Source organism: Leishmania major, chromosome 5, assembly GCF_000002725.2.
Source record: "Leishmania major strain Friedlin complete genome, chromosome 5".
NCBI classification, from domain to species: Eukaryota; Euglenozoa; class Kinetoplastea; order Trypanosomatida; family Trypanosomatidae; genus Leishmania; species Leishmania major.
The window spans coordinates 1-17,161 of NC_007246.2; the positions used below are offsets into that span (position 1 = coordinate 1).

At 53.9% G+C, this 17,161-nt stretch overlaps 5 protein-coding genes across 5 annotated transcripts; all 5 read left to right on the top strand.

Moving 5' to 3' along the window:
* Positions 1-5,473: 5,473 nt before the first annotated feature.
* Positions 5,474-8,221, top strand: LMJF_05_0010 (conserved hypothetical protein; the record flags this gene model as incomplete). The annotated part of the gene is made up of 1 exon (XM_001687425.1): positions 5,474-8,221. The coding sequence occupies one exon, from the start codon at positions 5,474-5,476 to the stop codon at positions 8,219-8,221; it is 2,748 nt and encodes a 915-aa protein (XP_001687477.1).
* Positions 8,222-8,694: 473 nt separating this feature from the next.
* On the top strand, positions 8,695-9,114 carry LMJF_05_0020 (conserved hypothetical protein; the record flags this gene model as incomplete). The annotated part of the gene is made up of 1 exon (XM_001687426.1): positions 8,695-9,114. One exon carries the CDS (start codon positions 8,695-8,697, stop codon positions 9,112-9,114), a length of 420 nt encoding a protein of 139 aa, XP_001687478.1.
* Positions 9,115-9,649: 535 nt separating this feature from the next.
* On the top strand, positions 9,650-10,237 carry LMJF_05_0030 (putative ras-like small GTPases; the record flags this gene model as incomplete). Its single annotated transcript, XM_001687427.1, has 1 exon — positions 9,650-10,237. One exon carries the CDS (start codon positions 9,650-9,652, stop codon positions 10,235-10,237), a length of 588 nt encoding a protein of 195 aa, XP_001687479.1.
* Positions 10,238-11,336: 1,099 nt separating this feature from the next.
* LMJF_05_0040 (putative paraflagellar rod component par4) lies at positions 11,337-13,082 on the top strand (the record flags this gene model as incomplete). The annotated part of the gene is made up of 1 exon (XM_001687428.1): positions 11,337-13,082. The coding sequence occupies one exon, from the start codon at positions 11,337-11,339 to the stop codon at positions 13,080-13,082; it is 1,746 nt and encodes a 581-aa protein (XP_001687480.1).
* Positions 13,083-14,277: 1,195 nt separating this feature from the next.
* Positions 14,278-16,779, top strand: LMJF_05_0050 (conserved hypothetical protein; the record flags this gene model as incomplete). The annotated part of the gene is made up of 1 exon (XM_001687429.1): positions 14,278-16,779. One exon carries the CDS (start codon positions 14,278-14,280, stop codon positions 16,777-16,779), a length of 2,502 nt encoding a protein of 833 aa, XP_001687481.1.
* Between the last annotated feature and the right edge of the window lie 382 nt (positions 16,780-17,161).

Genomic DNA, 17,161 nt, shown 5'->3' on the forward strand with positions numbered 1-17,161 from the left:
CTAACCCTAACCCTAACCCTAACCCTAACCCTAACCCTAACCCTAACCCTAACCCTAACCCTAACCCTAACCCTAACCCTAACCCTAACCCTAACCCTAACCCTAACCCTAACCCTAACCCTAACCCTAACCCTAACCCTAACCCTAACCCTAACCCTAACCCTAACCCTAACCCTAACCCTAACCCTAACCCTAACCCTAACCCTAACCCTAACCCTAACCCTAACCCTAACCCTAACCCTAACCCTAACCAGAACAGTAGCACACCCGTACACCAGAACAGTAGGACACCGCCACGCACCCGTCCAGGTGGAGAGGGTGACGCTGAGCAAGGAATCAGCGGAGATATAAACCCTAACCCTAACCCTAACCCTAACCCTAACCCTAACCCTAACCCTAACCCTAACCCTAACCCTAACCCTAACCCTAACCCTAACCCTAACCCTAACCCTAACCCTAACCCTAACCCTAACCCTAACCCTAACCCTAACCCTAACCCTAACCCTAACCCTAACCCTAACCCTAACCCTAACCCTAACCCTAACCCTAACCCTAACCCTAACCCTAACCCTAACCCTAACCCTAACCCTAACCCTAACCCTAACCCTAACCCTAACCCTAACCCTAACCCTAACCCTAACCCTAACCCTAACCCTAACCCTAACCCTAACCCTAACCCTAACCCTAACCCTAACCCTAACCCTAACCCTAACCCTAACCCTAACCCTAACCCTAACCCTAACCCTAACCCTAACCCTAACCCTAACCCTAACCCTAACCCTAACCCTAACCCTAACCCTAACCCTAACCCTAACCCTAACCCTAACCCTAACCCTAACCCTAACCCTAACCCTAACCCTAACCCTAACCCTAACCCTAACCCTAACCCTAACCCTAACCCTAACCCTAACCCTAACCCTAACCCTAACCCTAACCCTAACCCTAACCCTAACCCTAACCCTAACCCTAACCCTAACCCTAACCCTAACCCTAACCCTAACCCTAACCCTAACCCTAACCCTAACCCTAACCCTAACCCTAACCCTAACCCTAACCCTAACCCTAACCCTAACCCTAACCCTAACCCTAACCCTAACCCTAACCCTAACCCTAACCCTAACCCTAACCATAACCCTAACCAGTGCGTGTGCCGGTGCCCTGACTCTGATCGCGGCACGGAAGAGCAGCCCGCTCGCAGCAACGCGGTGAGCCTCTAATACGGATAAGTCCAGCACGCGTCCAAATACTTACAACATGAAGAACAGCTAGCGCGGTGGTGGAGTAGGTGCTCTGCTTCATGCTTGACACTCTCAGAGAGGCAAGGCGCACAAGCACACACAACAGGGTAGCCACACATCGGGACGGCAGCGGATATTGTGCGCTGCGCACGCTGGCAGTGTGTGGTCACGACGTGCACACGCACAGCTGGAAAAGCGGTGTGGGCGGGCTTAGTGGGACAAAGTATAAGGCATCGTAGAGGATGCAAACGTGCTGTCAAAGGAGGCAAAAACGTAGACCATCATCCTTGGGGCACAGAGCGCACAGCTTCAGGGCCGGCTAGAGCACGCCATTGTCCAGCAAGTCGGTACTTCTGTGACCGCACAAGGACACAGCCGTCGCAGCGCGCGGAGTCGGGGAGATACCGAAAGCCCTTAGCCCCGTCAGAAAGAGGTTCGAGAGAATCTATGGGGCAACGAGGGCGGAAATGTCGCTTTACTCGAATCAGCGCTGGTTTCTGAGAAATGCCAAAGACGGGGTAACCTGTGCAAGAGGAGAGAGGGAGCCTACGCGCTTGTTTACGAGAGTACGGATGTCATCCACAGCGGTACAGTTTTCGGATGTCTAATGCTTGCTAGCAAAAGCGGGCACGTGTGGGAGAGGAGGGTGCTGCTCACAGGTGTTTCCACAGGGTTGAGAATTCAATGTTTTGAGTCTGGCTCAAAATAGTGTCCTAGGGTGCATGGTGAAGTTGTGCGGATGCTCGCTGGCTCACTTGTCGATGAGTTTTGCAGCATTTAGGCAAGCAGTTGGCTCATAGTGCTTCAACGGATAGGTCGGCATTGTTGAATGGCGGCAAGTCGTCTAGCGCAACAACGCTCTCTAGTCACATGCACCGACGCCGTCTCACGTGCAGTAGACAGTAGCATCACTTCGATGATGAGAAGCTGTGGACAGGAGCATGTGATGCCTCTGACCGCATCAGGCGTGGTGGATATCACAGGGCCGACACGTCACCGATTGATTATTCTCGGAGAAGCGTTCACCAAGTTTTCGGGTAAGGAATACTCAGAGAGTGGAGCGATGTGGCGACGCAGGTGTGAACGATGTCAAAAAGGTTAAAGAACTTTGTAGTCTTGGGAGCTTCGACATCCTGAAGCTTCCTGCCTCGAGAGATATCAGGAATGCCAACAAATGCGCTTCTGCCAGCTGCTCCAAGGATGCTAGCATGCGAAGATGGTGTACAAAACAGTTCGTCATATGTGGGTCTCTGAAAAGCTTGTGAAGGCTGTAGTGCTCTGAACAATAGTTCACTAGTATTCTGAGGGCTCTCACGCAGATGTTAAGAGCTTTCTGTCGCTAGAGTGCCATTAGGGGATTCAGAAGTGTGCCCAAACGGGCACCTAAAGCGAGAGCAGGATGTCTCCTTGAGAGTTTCCAGAGCACGGCACTCTTCCACTCGGTGAGCATCCTGCAGACCGCGTGGATGCACGTGCAGCTCGCCAAGGCTCTGCAAGCATCCTGTACCCGTCAAGGATGCCGCACTCGTAGTCCACCTGAGGATTAGGACACGAAGCCGGAGAGCTCCAGAAGCGGATGTATGTATTCCACACTGTTTAGAACACTGGTCAGTGGCAGGAGGCGGTTCCTGCGAGCTTCGAGCGCGACCCTTTCAGCGGCATGGAGAGTCTCAGTATAATCTGCAAGGTGGAGAAAGAGGTATTTGGTGATAGGCGTGCTCATCAGCGGTCTTGCCAGCAATCCTCAAGACGCCAGTCTGTGCAGTTTAGTTTGAGTGTTGGATATATTTTTTTGCTACATTTCCCTCCGCAGCCATGGAAACGTGCGCCCCTTGCTGGTGTCGGTATCTAGTTTGCAGAATATGAATGCCATTCCTCCTGAGCGCATTCTCGACTACCTGTGACGCGGTCGCCGTGGACCTGATGGATGGTTCATTCGGTTTTGCGTCTTCAGAAGGCGATGCGAGAGAGGTTGTAATGTATGGCGCTGGCGAGAAATTCTGGCAAAGATGATGACCACATGAGATACTAATCCGATGCAAGAGTAGTCTGTAGCATAGAGAGAGCAAGGGAGCCACTCATCGAGAGTCGCATGATTCATTCGGTAATAGTTTGTCAAATAACCTTCGTCTTCAGGCTCCCGGGACACTAATGGTGCACGCTCCGCTGAGCACAGAGGCCTTGAAATGCTTAGGGGTGGATAGCTAGGAAGCAGGAAGTGACCGGAAGCCAACAGATCGCTTTCGAGAGGCAAGGCTTCAATCGAGAAAAAGCGTCACGCGGATGGAGAGATAGGGTGTCATAAAACCGATGCGGCGATACAGAAAGCAAGCACTGCCAAAGGGTACAAGTATGCAAGTGGTTAAGTGCACACCCCAGCTGCTGGGCCACCTACCCACAGTCAAGTAGGCAGGTGTGATTTGTTTGTCTTTCTCTCTGCATTGCAGGATGTGTCGCGTACAATTTCCGGCGTCGAGTACGAACACGTTCAAGCACAGAGAGCCTGGAAAGGATCCCGGTGGTCTGGAGTGATTGGACACACCATGCACCTTTCGTCCTCCAGAGACGTTGCACTCGGTCGGAAAGCAGTCATGATAAGCTTTTCGATTGGGTGTTTTTCACGAGCTTAGTGAAAATCGAGCGTGATAGTGATTCTCCAGCCGTATGGAAATGAAGCCGTTCTGTGAGCAAATGGTGCACGTTGTTTGTTTCCCGCCCGCTTTTGTGGCGACCGGAAGGCCGCGACTCGCCGCGGGTGAAGTGTGACACAGGTGCCCAGGGAATGAATGCACAGCAGGGCCCTCCTCCCATACTTTGACGAGCAAAACGAAAAATAAGGCTATCGAACCCTTTTGGAGTCATGGAGGACACCTCCAGTGGGCTCTTGACGCTGCAAGGGGTACGCAGAAATCCAGAGAAGACACGGAGGTGGCGCTATGCAAGCTTGCCCCCCCCCCTCGCCGTAAGCATAGGGGGCGTCTGCCAAATGAGCTCAGCATGGGGCTTGTAGTAAATGACAATCGGCTGAAATAACATAACTGCGATGACTCTCAGTCGCTGCGTCAAGCATGTGGGGGTGCGCTTTCCGAGTACAGCTTATAGAGGTACCAGCTTTGGACCTTATCAGTTGGTGCTGTTGACTATTCTCTTTCCCGCCCCCTGAGCCTGCGTTGGTTACTATTCTCAAAATTGCTCGACATGCATGGGCAACGTGAGCTGACCCAGAGGTGCAATCGCGCTTGCAAAAGCGTCTCTGTCATGATTGTCTTTCTTCGCAGAGTGTGGGGCGCAGTTTGGGTGAGGCTCGATGCCTCAAAGGATTTTTTGTTGTGCGCTTCTCTGTGGGGGTGAGGGGAGTCCACGTGACGGATATGGATAGGAGAGTGTGGGGTTTGTGCTGGATTATTTGCTGAAAATTCCACTACCACTCAACGTAGTGTCCGATTCCTGCGGAACGTTCGAGTTCTCTTGCTAAACGATAGGCACGCATTTTGGTTTGATGGCAAGAGAACGTTAGCGACAGGTTGTGCCGATATATATTGTGTCTGCTGTGTGCAGGTGCTGAATGTTTGCGCGACCAACACAATAGCTTGAAGGATATGAATGGTTGTCGTTCTTAGCGTCCATGTAAGAAGGACGCAACGCTGAGGAGGTGCTCTGCAGGATATTCGGAGTGTGTGCCCGGTGTGAAGGTTCCGTTTAGGTTGTTGTTTGTTTCTCTTTTTGCAACGGGTGAGCCCTCTATTCCCTGAAGCGAATTGGTCGCAATAATCTGTGGACGAAACTAAAATTGCTGACAGAAAACTGCAACAGCAAAAACGAAAGAACAGTGTGCTTGAACAGTTTTTGGGGCGTGTAACTAAACAACCTGCTCGACATTCATTGTGGACATCTTGTTTCACGAAAAAGGCGGTGCCGAGTGTAAGTGTGTATGCTCGTGTAGCAGAGAGGAACGAAAGCAGGTGGGAATATTCCCCTTCACCCCGAAACTCGCTAATGTACACGCACTGCGAGGTCAGGAAGAAAACTGATGCTGGAAAATGGCCTACTGTTGTTCTTACCACTTCACAGCTTTTTGCTCGGGCCTCCACTAACCTGCTCTTCGTTGCCGTAGATGTTTCCTGTGCGGTGATTCTCAAGTGTCTCTTAGTTTTTTTTTTTTCAGCGGTGCAGAATTGCAGGATCTGCTGATTCACGGTTCATTCGCTTGTGAATCCCTGTTTGCCCTCTAGGCCATGGAGAAAGCAAGCCTGAAGCACTTGGAGTTTCAGCTGCAGCGAGAGAAGGCGCTGGCCAAAGATCTTGAGGCAAGATGCAAGTCACTGTCGGCACAGGTTGCTCAGCTGGAGCAAGATAAAGCCGAGCTTCGGCGCGAAAAGCTGTTTCTCGGCGAGGAGGCAAAAAAGACCTCAAAGCTAGATGATCGCATTCACATCCTTCAGAAAGAAGTGGAGAACCGCGACGCAGTCATCGGATCGGAGCGGGCAGCGACGCAGGCTGCGAGGGCGGAGGCAGAAGAAATTCGGCGCAACGCCAATGCTTCTATTGCTCTATGGACCGCTGCAGAGGAACAGTGGACAGCGGAGCAGACTGCACTAAACGAGGCTGTTGCCCAGTATCGTTTGCAGATCGACGATTTGAAGAAGGAGGTTAAATCTCAAGGGGACGCACGCGCCGAACTGACGAAGCAGCTGCATGCAGAAAAAGAGCGCTCGAACAGGCTGACGCAAGGGCGAGAGGCCATGGAGGTAGAGGTCAAGAGCCTGCACTCTCAGGTGGAGAAATTGCAGAACAAGGTCTGTGACCTCGAGCAAACGATTTACAAGCTAGATCTTGCCGGGGATAAGCAACGCGAGGCGATTAACCTGAAAGATACAGAGATCAAAACTCTGGAGGCCACTGTTGCGCGACATACAGAAGCAGAAGAGCGACTAGAACAAACAATCAGCTCCCTTAATGATCGCATCAACGCGGCAAAGATGGTGATCCTGGAGGGCAAATGTGAGAACGAAAAGCTGCAGTGTGACCTTGTAGACGCCAAAAGGGAAGCTGAGCGCCTACATCTCCAAGTGGAGTCTCTGAAGCGTGACTCCAACTTTCTCTCACAGAGCCATGCAAGCGTGCAAAAAGCCCTGGAGGATTTGAAGGAGAAGCATCGGCTGCTCCAGGAGGACATGAGAGACAAAAATGTCGAAATTCGCCGCCATGAGCTCACGATCAGTCAGCTGAATATGGAGCTCAAAAAGAGTGAAAATCAGGGCGGTGAATGGTCATTTCAGTACTCGACATTGGAGACTGAGCTCCAGCAGACGAAGGAGGCGCTGAGGAAATCATCGGCGTCTGTCGAGACACTGCTGCGCGAAAACAGTGAGCTTGTAGAGCGGTTGAAGGAGCAGAAGCAGCTCATGGAGACGAAGGAGGAGGAGATGGTTGTGCTGCAGAGCCAATGCGACGAGCGAGCCGAGGCTTTCTTGCGAGATATGAAGGACCTGGAGAAGGAGATCACAGCACGCCAGGCAGTGATTAACGAGTTGTCCGGCCAACTCAATTCCGCAAGCGAGAAAAATGCGGTATATCATTCCAAAATTCTCGAGGAATCAGAAGCGAACGGGAAAATGCGGCAGCATCGAGCTGAGATGCTGCAGCGCCTGGAATCGAATGAACACCAGATTTTTTTGCTGGACTGCGTTGCCGAGAAGGAACAGATCTTTTCCTCCTTTTTAGCGGATTGGAGCGAGGCCCCAATGTTGTTCTGTGCGAATCTTGTGGGGCACTTCCAGATGCTGCAAGACAAGACATGTGTGCTACTTGAGCATGAAGAAGAGCTTTCTCGCGAAAGCTCCTTAAAGACGTCGCAGCTGAAGGAGCTGCAGTGTCAGAATGAGGAACAGAGGGAGCAAATCGCATTTTTGCAAATGGAGAGAAACGCGCAAGCGGAACGTCTTTCTGCACTTTCGCAGGAAATTCGCGCTTCTGAAAAAGAAGCTAACGAACTTCGAGGCGCCTTGGAGGCTTCAGGGAACGAGAATCTTTCCCTCACATCAGCGGTGGCTGGTCTCCAGGAGCAAGTTGCCGCAAAGGACGCTGAGCTGGTGCGAAAGAACGCCACGCTGGCAGAGTTCCGATCCCGTGTTCACGCTTTCCTGGACGCCGTGTCCATGTTGGAGGGGGCTATGCTTCGTTACGTTATGGCGCAGATGGAGGAAGTGCAGGACCTTTGGAAGAACCGCCTAGAGGCGGTAGTGCTGCATTTCACTTCTGTTTTGTCGTACTTGGTTGCCGAAAGGGCGTCGCTGCAGTCTTCGAAGGAGCAGGCAGAAGCCTCGTGCCGCGAATTGTCTGCGTTTGCGAAGGAAGCGAAAATATCGATGAACAAAAGCGACCTTGCTGCTGCAGAGCGACAGGAAGCACTGACGAGTCGCGCGGCCCTCCTGGAAGGGCAAATGGCTGTGGCACGCCGAGAAAAAGATCAGGCAACTATGCAGCTGGCGACGTTGCTGCGACGGTTTGAGGAGGACAGGAACTCCTTTGAGTCGTTCAAGAGAGAAGCAAAATGCACAGTCCAGGAAGAGCGAGAGCGGCGCGAGGCAGCGGAGAAGGAGTGCGTGAAGCTGCGTGGCTGTATTGATGCCGAGGTGAAACGCAAGTGCGAGTACAAACAGGCTCTAGAGAATCTCAAAAAGCTACGCAGCGAGAGTGAGGAGCTGCGTCGTGCTGAAAAGGCGCGTGCCGGAGAGGCGATAGGGAAAGCGAACACCGAACGCAACTATTGGGTAATGTGCTTCGACCATCTCAAGGAGATGATTGAGAAGAGTCATCGCACAGGTGATCGTTTGCCGTCTATCGACACAGATACGATTCACCGCTTGGAGGCTGCGAAAACCAAGATAAGCCCTATGCAGGTGCGCGAGGTGAACAAAGCGCTTTCGAGCCTTCCAAAATTGAAACGCGTGCGAGAAGAGGCCTCTGACGCCCCTGCGTAGGGGCATCGTTACCAAGGCCCTGTTTTTTTTTTCTTCATCTGTTTCCTGCTTTACTGATGGGCGCGGGTGACTGGACTGGAAGCTGCTTTTTTATCTGCCTCATGCTCTGTATTTCTCTTTTAGAGTTCGATTTGCGATGTTCTACTGTTTACTTAGATGCTACTTTTCCTGTTCTAGATTTATGCCTACGCCATATGAAGAGAAACAAGGAGAGAACCAAATTTTTATCGCGCGATGCTCGAGCGTAACCGCATGAACAGGTAGAGAGAGGAGGCTCAACGGGTTCTTTGCATGCTTCTCTCTCTCTCTCTGCAGCTGGGTGTAGTCGCTTTTTTCACGTACCACCGACGAACTGTCTCCGAATGGTTGCTCTAGTGTCACATCTCGTCTCCTCTCTTCTTTGTTTGCACATGTCCTCGGTTGTCGTTTGATGTCCAGTAGCGTCCCCCCAGCGTTGACACCGGCGGCGAGCCATGCTGAAGTGTGGGGGAAGGCTTTTGAAGGCTCGACTGACAGCTTTCAATCCATGGAAGCGTAGACCTGGAGGGTTGCAGCTTAATGGGCGGCCTCAGATGATCAACCCTAGCTATTTCCGCGGCAGATACAAGCAGCAGAACCCTGACGATCCATGTCGTCTGCTAAAGCCAAGTCACGTGCTCCTGAAGCGGTGCCCCGCGTGCAAGCGAACCATGTTCGTGCAAATCAAGGATAAAGACACGTTTCACATGTGTTGTGAGGGTGTACCGATGAAGGTATACTCGGATATGAAGACCGTCATGAACATCGAGCACAAGATACTCACTCTTACTCGCCAGTGGGATGTCGAAAACGAGCGCCCGTGGAGCAATCCTCATCGCCCGCGACCAAAGGGGCGATCAAAGTTGAAGAAGTAGACATCCGAATAAGGTGTGTCTTTTTTACTGCTAGTGAGAAGGTAATCGTGAGCTTTCTTAATACTCTCTACGCGTTCACCCAACTGCCAACCGACAAAAGACTATAGGTGAATAGACGCACAGACACACACAAAGCCAACACTTGCAGGCATTTCTGCGCCCTGCATTTTCTCATGTTTGCTCACAAGCTGACTAATTTGGCAAGCCACCCCGTGGGTGTCCTTATTACGCGGATCGCTAATGAGGAGACCCTCCATTTTTTTTTTTGCGTTCAGCTGGGAAGCAGTGTGTGGAGCCATGAGTGGGACTGAGACCCAGTGCACCAGGATTTCTTGCTGTGTGTCACTCCCTAGCGTCGTTGCTTGGGCGCCTGTTTTTAATGATTTTTCCTTCTCCCCACTCACGATTTCAACTCCTCCCTTTCTTCTTTCTTTGAATTTCAATCATGCAGAAGTCTCTGTATCCGTGGTTCTCGTCACTGCACTGATCAGCTCAGGACACACACACACACACATACACACATACACACGTTCTCATGAGCTGGTTTAGCTGGCTTTGGGACTGGCTGTCCTACTTGGGGCTGTCCAATAAAACAGGCAAACTCCTGTTTCTTGGGCTGGACAATGCCGGCAAAACCACCCTTCTTGGCAAGCTGGCAACGAATCAGGTCCACGTTCACCGCCCTACATTTCACCCTAACTCGGAGGACTTGACTCTGGGGGGCATCAAGCTCAAAACCATTGACATGGGTGGTCATCAGCAGGCGCGTCGGCTGTGGAAGGATTACTTCACGAAGGTCGACGGCGTCGTTTTTATCGTTGACGCAGCGACGCCACAGCGTTTTCCAGAAGCAAAGAGCGAGCTTGATATGCTACTGCAGTCGGAGGAACTCGCCAAAACGCCGTTCCTGATTTTAGGCAACAAGATCGACATGCCGGGCTGCACATGCTCTGAGGGGCAACTTGTCATGGAGATGGGTCTGGATGGTGCACTCACGGGCAAGGCGACCCCAGTGACAGACCCCAATGTGCGTCCCCTGGAGGTGTACATGTGCAGCGTAGTCAAGAACGTCGGCTACGGTGACGGCTTCCGCTGGCTCTCACAGTATCTGAAGAGCTCGTAGAGAGCCCTACGGCATATGCACTTGCAATGTGCGTACGGGCAACTGCGCTTGCGTAGTTGTTTGGCTTTTTTTCTGAAGATAAAAACGGAAAGATATATGAGGAAAGTAGGATAAGAAAGTCGAGGTCACACAAACTCATTTTCTTTGCCCTTCCCTATTGCGTAGATGCGTTTGTGTGGGCGTGTGTGTGTATGTGCTCTGTTATGCTGGGGTCGCGCATATGCCTGTACAGTGGCACACCTTTTTTCGTCTTGCTTCTTCGAGCGGCATGGGCTTTCAACAACTGCCGCTATGCTTCCTTTTCCGACTGTAGTTGCTTGCCCCTCTCGCGTTCCTTTGAAGGACCAGGAGCCTTCTACCGGGGTAGACGAAGGTGAGTGGGAGGGGGTGCAATTCTACAGCGCAGCACCCTGCTGCGCTGAGATGACAAAGGAAATCATGTGAAACGCGAAGTCACCATCGATATCTCATTTTCCTGCCAAGCGCGTTAACAATAGTGTCGAGGCCACACCGCCTCCTGCAATCATTTACTTCCCTTAAAGGGAACAAGAGAAAAGCACGATACAACTATGAACTAGCGCCGCCCGCTTTCCTTTGCCTTTTGGCTGTTTCCGATGTCCTGTGCAGCGAGAGTGCTCGCACAAAGGTGCGTGCTAGCAGGCGCTTGAAGTTTATGTCGCAAGCAGAGGAGTTGGTGGCTGTTGCTGCAGGGAGCGAGCAATGCAAGTGGCAAGGAGGTGATGACAAAGAGTCGGCAGCGCGTGAGGGCGGCCGCTGGTTGTACTGGGCTTTTTTGTTCCTTTGTGTGTAGGCTGAATGAAGAGGGTGGAGAGCGTCCGTACTCGATGAGTGTGCTCACACAGTCACTCTTATGCACAACCCATTTCCTTGCCTTCCTCCCTCTGCGCATACTATCTCTCGCGTCTCGTGTATCACGCGTCCCACCTCCGACTGTACACTAACGACTACACCGCAAAAGCGCAGCAATGACTCAAGGCGCCTACGCCTTCGTACGCAGAGACCACAGCGCATACTTTGCCCCCTTTTTGAAGAAGTACAACGTTCTCTCTGTTTGTACTTGAACGCTCCTCTTAGCCGGATGGCGGTGAAAAAAGGAAAGGGAAAGAAGGGAACGGCGGCCAAGGCAAAGGCTGACGAGTTGCGTCTCATTCAGCTGCGTACCTTGGAGGCAGAAGCGGAGGAGTTTCAGCGGTCCGAGAATGAGCGTCGCCAGCACGATGAGCAAGAGGAGCACATAGCATTTCTGCGCGATGAGCAGCTGCGCATTATGCACCAAAAAGACCGTCGTATTGACGAGGTCATGCAAGAGCTCACCCGTGTGACGTCGGCGATGCAGGACGACAAGAGCAGTTATGAAAGCCAAATTCATCAACTGAGCACGCTGCGCGATGCGCTTCTGAATGAGGAAAACCTCCTGAAGGTGGAGATGGAGGAGCTGCATGGCATTCTGCAGCAGGAGCGCGGGAGTCACGCAGCGTATGTGCAGCAGCTACGCGAAACATTGGAGACGGAGCGAGGTCTGCATCAGGAGGAAAGACAGCACCTCCGGTGCCAAGTGTGCGAGGCAACGGCTGGCATGGAGGACAGCAAGCGGCAACTGCAGCTCGCGTGCGAGTTGCGGGAATCGGCGGAGCATGAGTTCAAGGTGAAGGTGCGCGATCTGGAGAGGGAACTTGAAAAGGCGCTTACAATGAACAAGGCTCTACAGGATGCTGTGGAGGGGCGTGAGATCGAAGACCGCAAGAATGTGACGCTGCTGCAGCTGTTGAATGTGCAGCTGGAGTCAGACAAGCGGCGGTATGAGGAAGACCTCTGCGAGGAGCGCGAGCGCACGAGCCGTACCCAGGAGGAAGTAAGCAACCTTGAGGCGAAACTAAAGGAAACCCAGCGTGAACTGGAGACCTTCAAAGAGGAAGCGCGGACAGCGAGGCAGTTGTGTGTGGACGAACTGCACGAGTGCAAGCTGCTCACGGAGCAGTTGAAGTTCGACGCCAAGTATCTGCAGAGTGAGATGGAGTCAATGCGAGCCGAGCACGCTGCCGAAGTGGAGAAGAGAGAGGCGACTCAGGGGGCGATGCAGGCGGAGCTGCAACAGTGCCGGGTAGAGCTGGAGGCGTCGCAAAAGAAGAACGACGAGTTGGAGGCGCTGCTGGTGTGCAAAGAGCGGGAGCACTTCGACAAGGTTACTTTTCTGAACGCGCAGATCTCGAACGGTCGCACCGCTATTGCGCAACTGCAGGGCAAAATGGAGAAGGAACGGGTCGAGCACGGGAACGAGCTGCAGCGGCACAATGATGCGATTCAGCAGTCCATGCAAGAGCTGGAGCGAATCAACAGCGCTGAGAGTGCCCAAGCGAGGGAACGGCACATGTACGAGCAGCAGTTGGTAACCGACCTGGATACGTTCAAGCAGACCATCAGGGATCTGCGCACGCGCATGATGGCGAAGGACGAGGCGTATGAGCAGCTACGAGAGCTGAAGGAGGGCGAGATCGAGCGCCTGCGGGGCATTCTAGACGCGCACTTCATCCCGCATCGCCAAAACGTCGAGATCTCCCGCGAAAGCAGCCGAGTAGACGAGCTCTTGTTGGTGTCAGAGCAACTTCGGGGACTGAAGAAGGAGATGGCGCTGAAGGAGACGGCTGCGGAGGAGACGGAAAGGTGGCTGCGTGCACGCATTGCAGAGCAGGTCGAGGTGATCGACTCTCTCCAGCTTGACCTCAAGCGCACCGAGCTCTCCCGAAACGAGGGCATTCGTACGCTAAAGGACGAAGTCGAGAGGCTGCGCAAGACACTCGAAGTCCACTGCATACCATGCTTGTAGTCAGCGGCGGCTCTGCCCGTTGTTTGTCTGTGTGTTGTTTGTGTGATCTCTCCGGTGGCGCTGCATATGCTCGTGTCTTTCTGTATCCCGCCATCGTTGTGTGTTTGTGCGGGGTGGGTGCGTGACCTCTTCTGTTCTCGATGTAAAGTACATTTTTGTGTTTCGTGTTGGTGCATTTTGTATGCGTCAAGTTTGGCCTCATCCTCCTTATGCTTCCCCTCCCTTTACTCTTTTTCTGTGTTCGTGGTGATGGATGTAGACAACAGGCAAATGCATATAAACACACACGCACACCCGAGGGTGTCGACGAACAAAAGCAGGGAGGGGGCAGGTAGGAGAAAAAATCCTGAGTGAGGTTGTACTCTCGGGTTCGTGATGCCACTGAACTGTCCGCATCCCGCCCACTATGTATTCTCGTTTTGTTTTTGGTTTCTTGCTCCTTGCTGCGCGAAGCGGTGAGGCGGCGATCATGATACATCGGCCCTCTGTTAAGCTCATTCGCTTTCCACTCTCTTCTACTGTCATGTGTGTGTGTGCACGCGCTGTTGAAAGTGCCACGCCAAAAAAAGCGGAGGGGACGTTGTTTGACAAATGTACGTTTCTCATGTAGAATGGTGTCACGTTGGTCAGCTTCAAGTCTGTCTTCAGCCCCCCCACCCCGACACTGCTCACGGACGCGGTGAGCACCCCCTAGGGGCGCCTCCGTGCAGCAGGAGGCTTTGTGAGTATGTAGCAGGCGCAAAGGTGCATCCATCTGTGCGGTTTTTAGATGTGCGCGTCTCTGCGCATGAGGTGAATCCGGAAGAGGGCGGGGGAGGGGTGAGAACAGAGGATGAGGCTGGAGGTGTATGGTGAGGCTGCCACACTATCTCTTACTTCCCCCTTCTCTCAAAAGTGCCGCACTCTTTTCACCGCGTCTCTCAATTCCGGGTGGACTTCCTTCCAGGTATGTGTTGTCGCGCTGCGCTTCCGTGTCTAATGCTTCGACTCGTTCTCCCTCTCCTCGTCGCTCTGTCTGCACCCAACTATCGCCGGGTTTGCTGCTTTCGTTCTTTTTTTGTTGTTTTGGTCTCCTCTGTTCCTTAGAAGGGGCGCCTCCGAGCACCGAGTCCAAAACAAGTTGTGCGTACCCCCACTGCAGCGCGGACACGATCCCTTGCCCACACCGTCCCCCTCCCACACACAAAGACGAACGATGCAGCCGAGCCCTAGGGGTAAGACGACCGGCGTCTACGGGGCGGAACGGATTCCCGGTAATTATGTCAAAACCCTGACCGGCGTTGTGCGGGGCGAGGAACTTTTCTGCCGCCCTGACTTGGAGCGGCCATGGCGATCAGCAGACAAGCAGGGCAGCGCTGCCACGATTGCGCTGAAGGAAAAGGAGATTGAGGAGCTGATGCGGCTGTGCTCTAACTTGCGAACGGAGCTGAGCAACACGAAAAGCGACTCTCTCTTCCTGGAGTACTCGCTGACGGAGAGAACCAAGTTGCAGCTGGCGGAAAAGCAAAATGAGGTGGATGCGCTGCAGCGGCGCGTGGAGGTGCTTGAGAAGGAGAAGAAGGAGGCTGCGGCAGCCACCGAGAGCCAAATTCGTCTTCTACGCTCGCAGGCGGAGAACGAGTCCATTGGTTTCAAGAACGAAGCACGTGTCGCCATCGAGCGATGCGCGGAGCTGGTGAAAACCTTCCAAAAACAGCTCGAGGACGTCAAGGCAGCTGGTGTGCGTGAGGTGGAGTTTCTGGAGGCCCGCTTTGCAGCAAAGGTCAATGAGGTAACCACGGAGCTCAAGTCGGTACGTGAGTCGAAAAAAGCCTTGGAGGAACACTACCGTGCGGTGGAGGCGCAGTCGTCGAACATGGTGCATCGCGTCGAGGCAGATTACAAGGAGAGACTGCGGTCCTTGGAGCAGCGGATCGAGGAGCAGCGGCTGGAGTACGAGGCCCAGCTCGCCAAGGAGCGAAAAGAAAAGGAGGCGGTGGTTGGTGAGTCGAAGCGAACGACCGAAAAAGTCGCCGTGTTGATCGCTGACAAGGAGGAGTTTCTTCAGAAGCAGAAACTGTGGAACAGCTATATTCTCTCCCACTTGGATACCTTCTACCATAGCTTCATCGCCGTCGCCCCTGAGCTGGCGGTGGATCCGACTGGGGTGCAGCTGCAACAGGTGCCAGAGCTCTACGCACCACGCTGCGTTCTCGAAGATCCAGAGTCCAAGGTGAACGTTGAACGCATAGCGTATCGTGTTGCGCAGCTGAAGCTGTTGAAGGCGTTACAGCCACTAGGAGAAGCAGCGGCTCGCCGCGGCGCTAAGCCCCCTAGTGCAGCTCAGCTTGACCAAGTCGTGGAAAGTCAGGAGCGTCTGTGGCGTGCGCTGCGCGAGCTCGAGGATCAGCAAAGTGAGCTGGAGGCGACGGTCCGCAACTTCACCTCGCGCCTATACTTCTTCAGCGACAATCTGGAAGAGTCTCTGCGCTGCGGCCCCAGGCCCGTTCCACCGCCACTGCGCGATGTTGTCTTTCTGTGTCTGGGCGTTCCGAACGGGCGGGTACTGTGGGCCGCGAACACGGAGCTGATGCGGACGTCAGTGCAGCTGCTGTACAGCACCCTGCGGCTGAAGATGGGCGAGTACGGCGCCTACGAATGCTATAGCGACGATGTGTCGATGCTACTCGCGTTCGCTGATGCGACAGCGGCGTGCCGCTTCTGCACCGAGAGCCAGGAGTGGCTTATGAGACTTCCCTGGCCAGCTGCCCTTCTGAAGCTGCCGGAGGCACAGGAAGAGCGGGCTGAAGGCGGGCGGTTGGTGTATCGAGGGCTGCGAGTCTCCATGGCGCTTCACGCGGGTGAGGCCTACGTGGAACCGTCCGGCATCCCGCTGAACGGGGTGTACCGTAACCACTACTACGGCAAGGCGGTCTCTCAACTGGTTCACCTTTGCTCTCTCACGCAAGGTGGTCAGATCATTGTGTCCATCGCGGCATGGAACCTGTGCATGCGGCGGCAGCACGAACTCGGCGCTGTGGTGGCCAAGAGCCTTGGCACACTCCCCATTGTCTCCTTCAACAGCCAGTCAGGTGTTCAGGAGAAGCAGAGCATTGAGCTGCTGCAGATTCTTCCGATAGAGCTCGAAGGCCGAACGTTCACGCCTCCGGGCAAGGCAGTCGTCCCCCCGGTCTCCTCGCTTACTGGGGTGAAGGAGTCCGTCCTAGCAGCCGAGGTGGCGGCCGTGGAGGCGCAACGCGAGCGGGTACACGATGCACTCGCCATTCTGCAGGAAGAGTGCAACAGCATTCAGAGCAGCATGGGCACTCTTGTCGCACGCTCTCGAGCGGCTCTACCGCACTTTCACCTCCTGCCGCCGTCGGAAATGGTCGCACAGCTGAACGATTTGTACAGCGTCATGGAGAGGGTGGCCGTGCGGGCTGAGGAGCTCTATACCGACTTGCAGGATGTTGCACACGCACAGGAAGAGCTGGGTGCGCAGGCACAAAGTATCAAGGACTACTTCCAGCAGCAGGAAGCATCTGCCGCCCGTGAGGATGACCTTCGCACGAAAACGGAGGTAGTACGGCGAAGCATGAATCATACGCTCCAGCTTGAGAAAGACCGGCGCCGTGCTGAGACGGAGAGGCTTCAGCTCGCACTTCAAGATCGAGACCAGTTGATCCGTAAACTGCATCAGGAGTCCCAGTCGAGCTAGACCGTGGCAGCCGACAATTCTTGAGCGCGGCTGAGCCAGTGCGCGCAAGCCACCTCAACAGCTCTCTCTCCACCAGCTCCGCAGAACGTCGTGCGAGCGATTCTGAAAAGTCCGGGACGCGGAGGAGGGCGACAAGAGCCGGAGCATAGATGCCATAGAACGGCGCTGGGAGGCCCAAGGTGTAGGGGTGCCGCTCCATGGAGGTGTATTCCCCCTCCTCCCCATCACCACTCTTCCCGCTCTCTCACGTCTTTTTGTTCACCTCCAGGGCTGTTGTGCGACACCCGCCCACGACAAACACACACACGTGACGTGAAGCAGGTACGTTACGGGTACCTATCATACCCCCTCCCCTCTTCCTGCGTCCTCTGGTAGCGGCTTC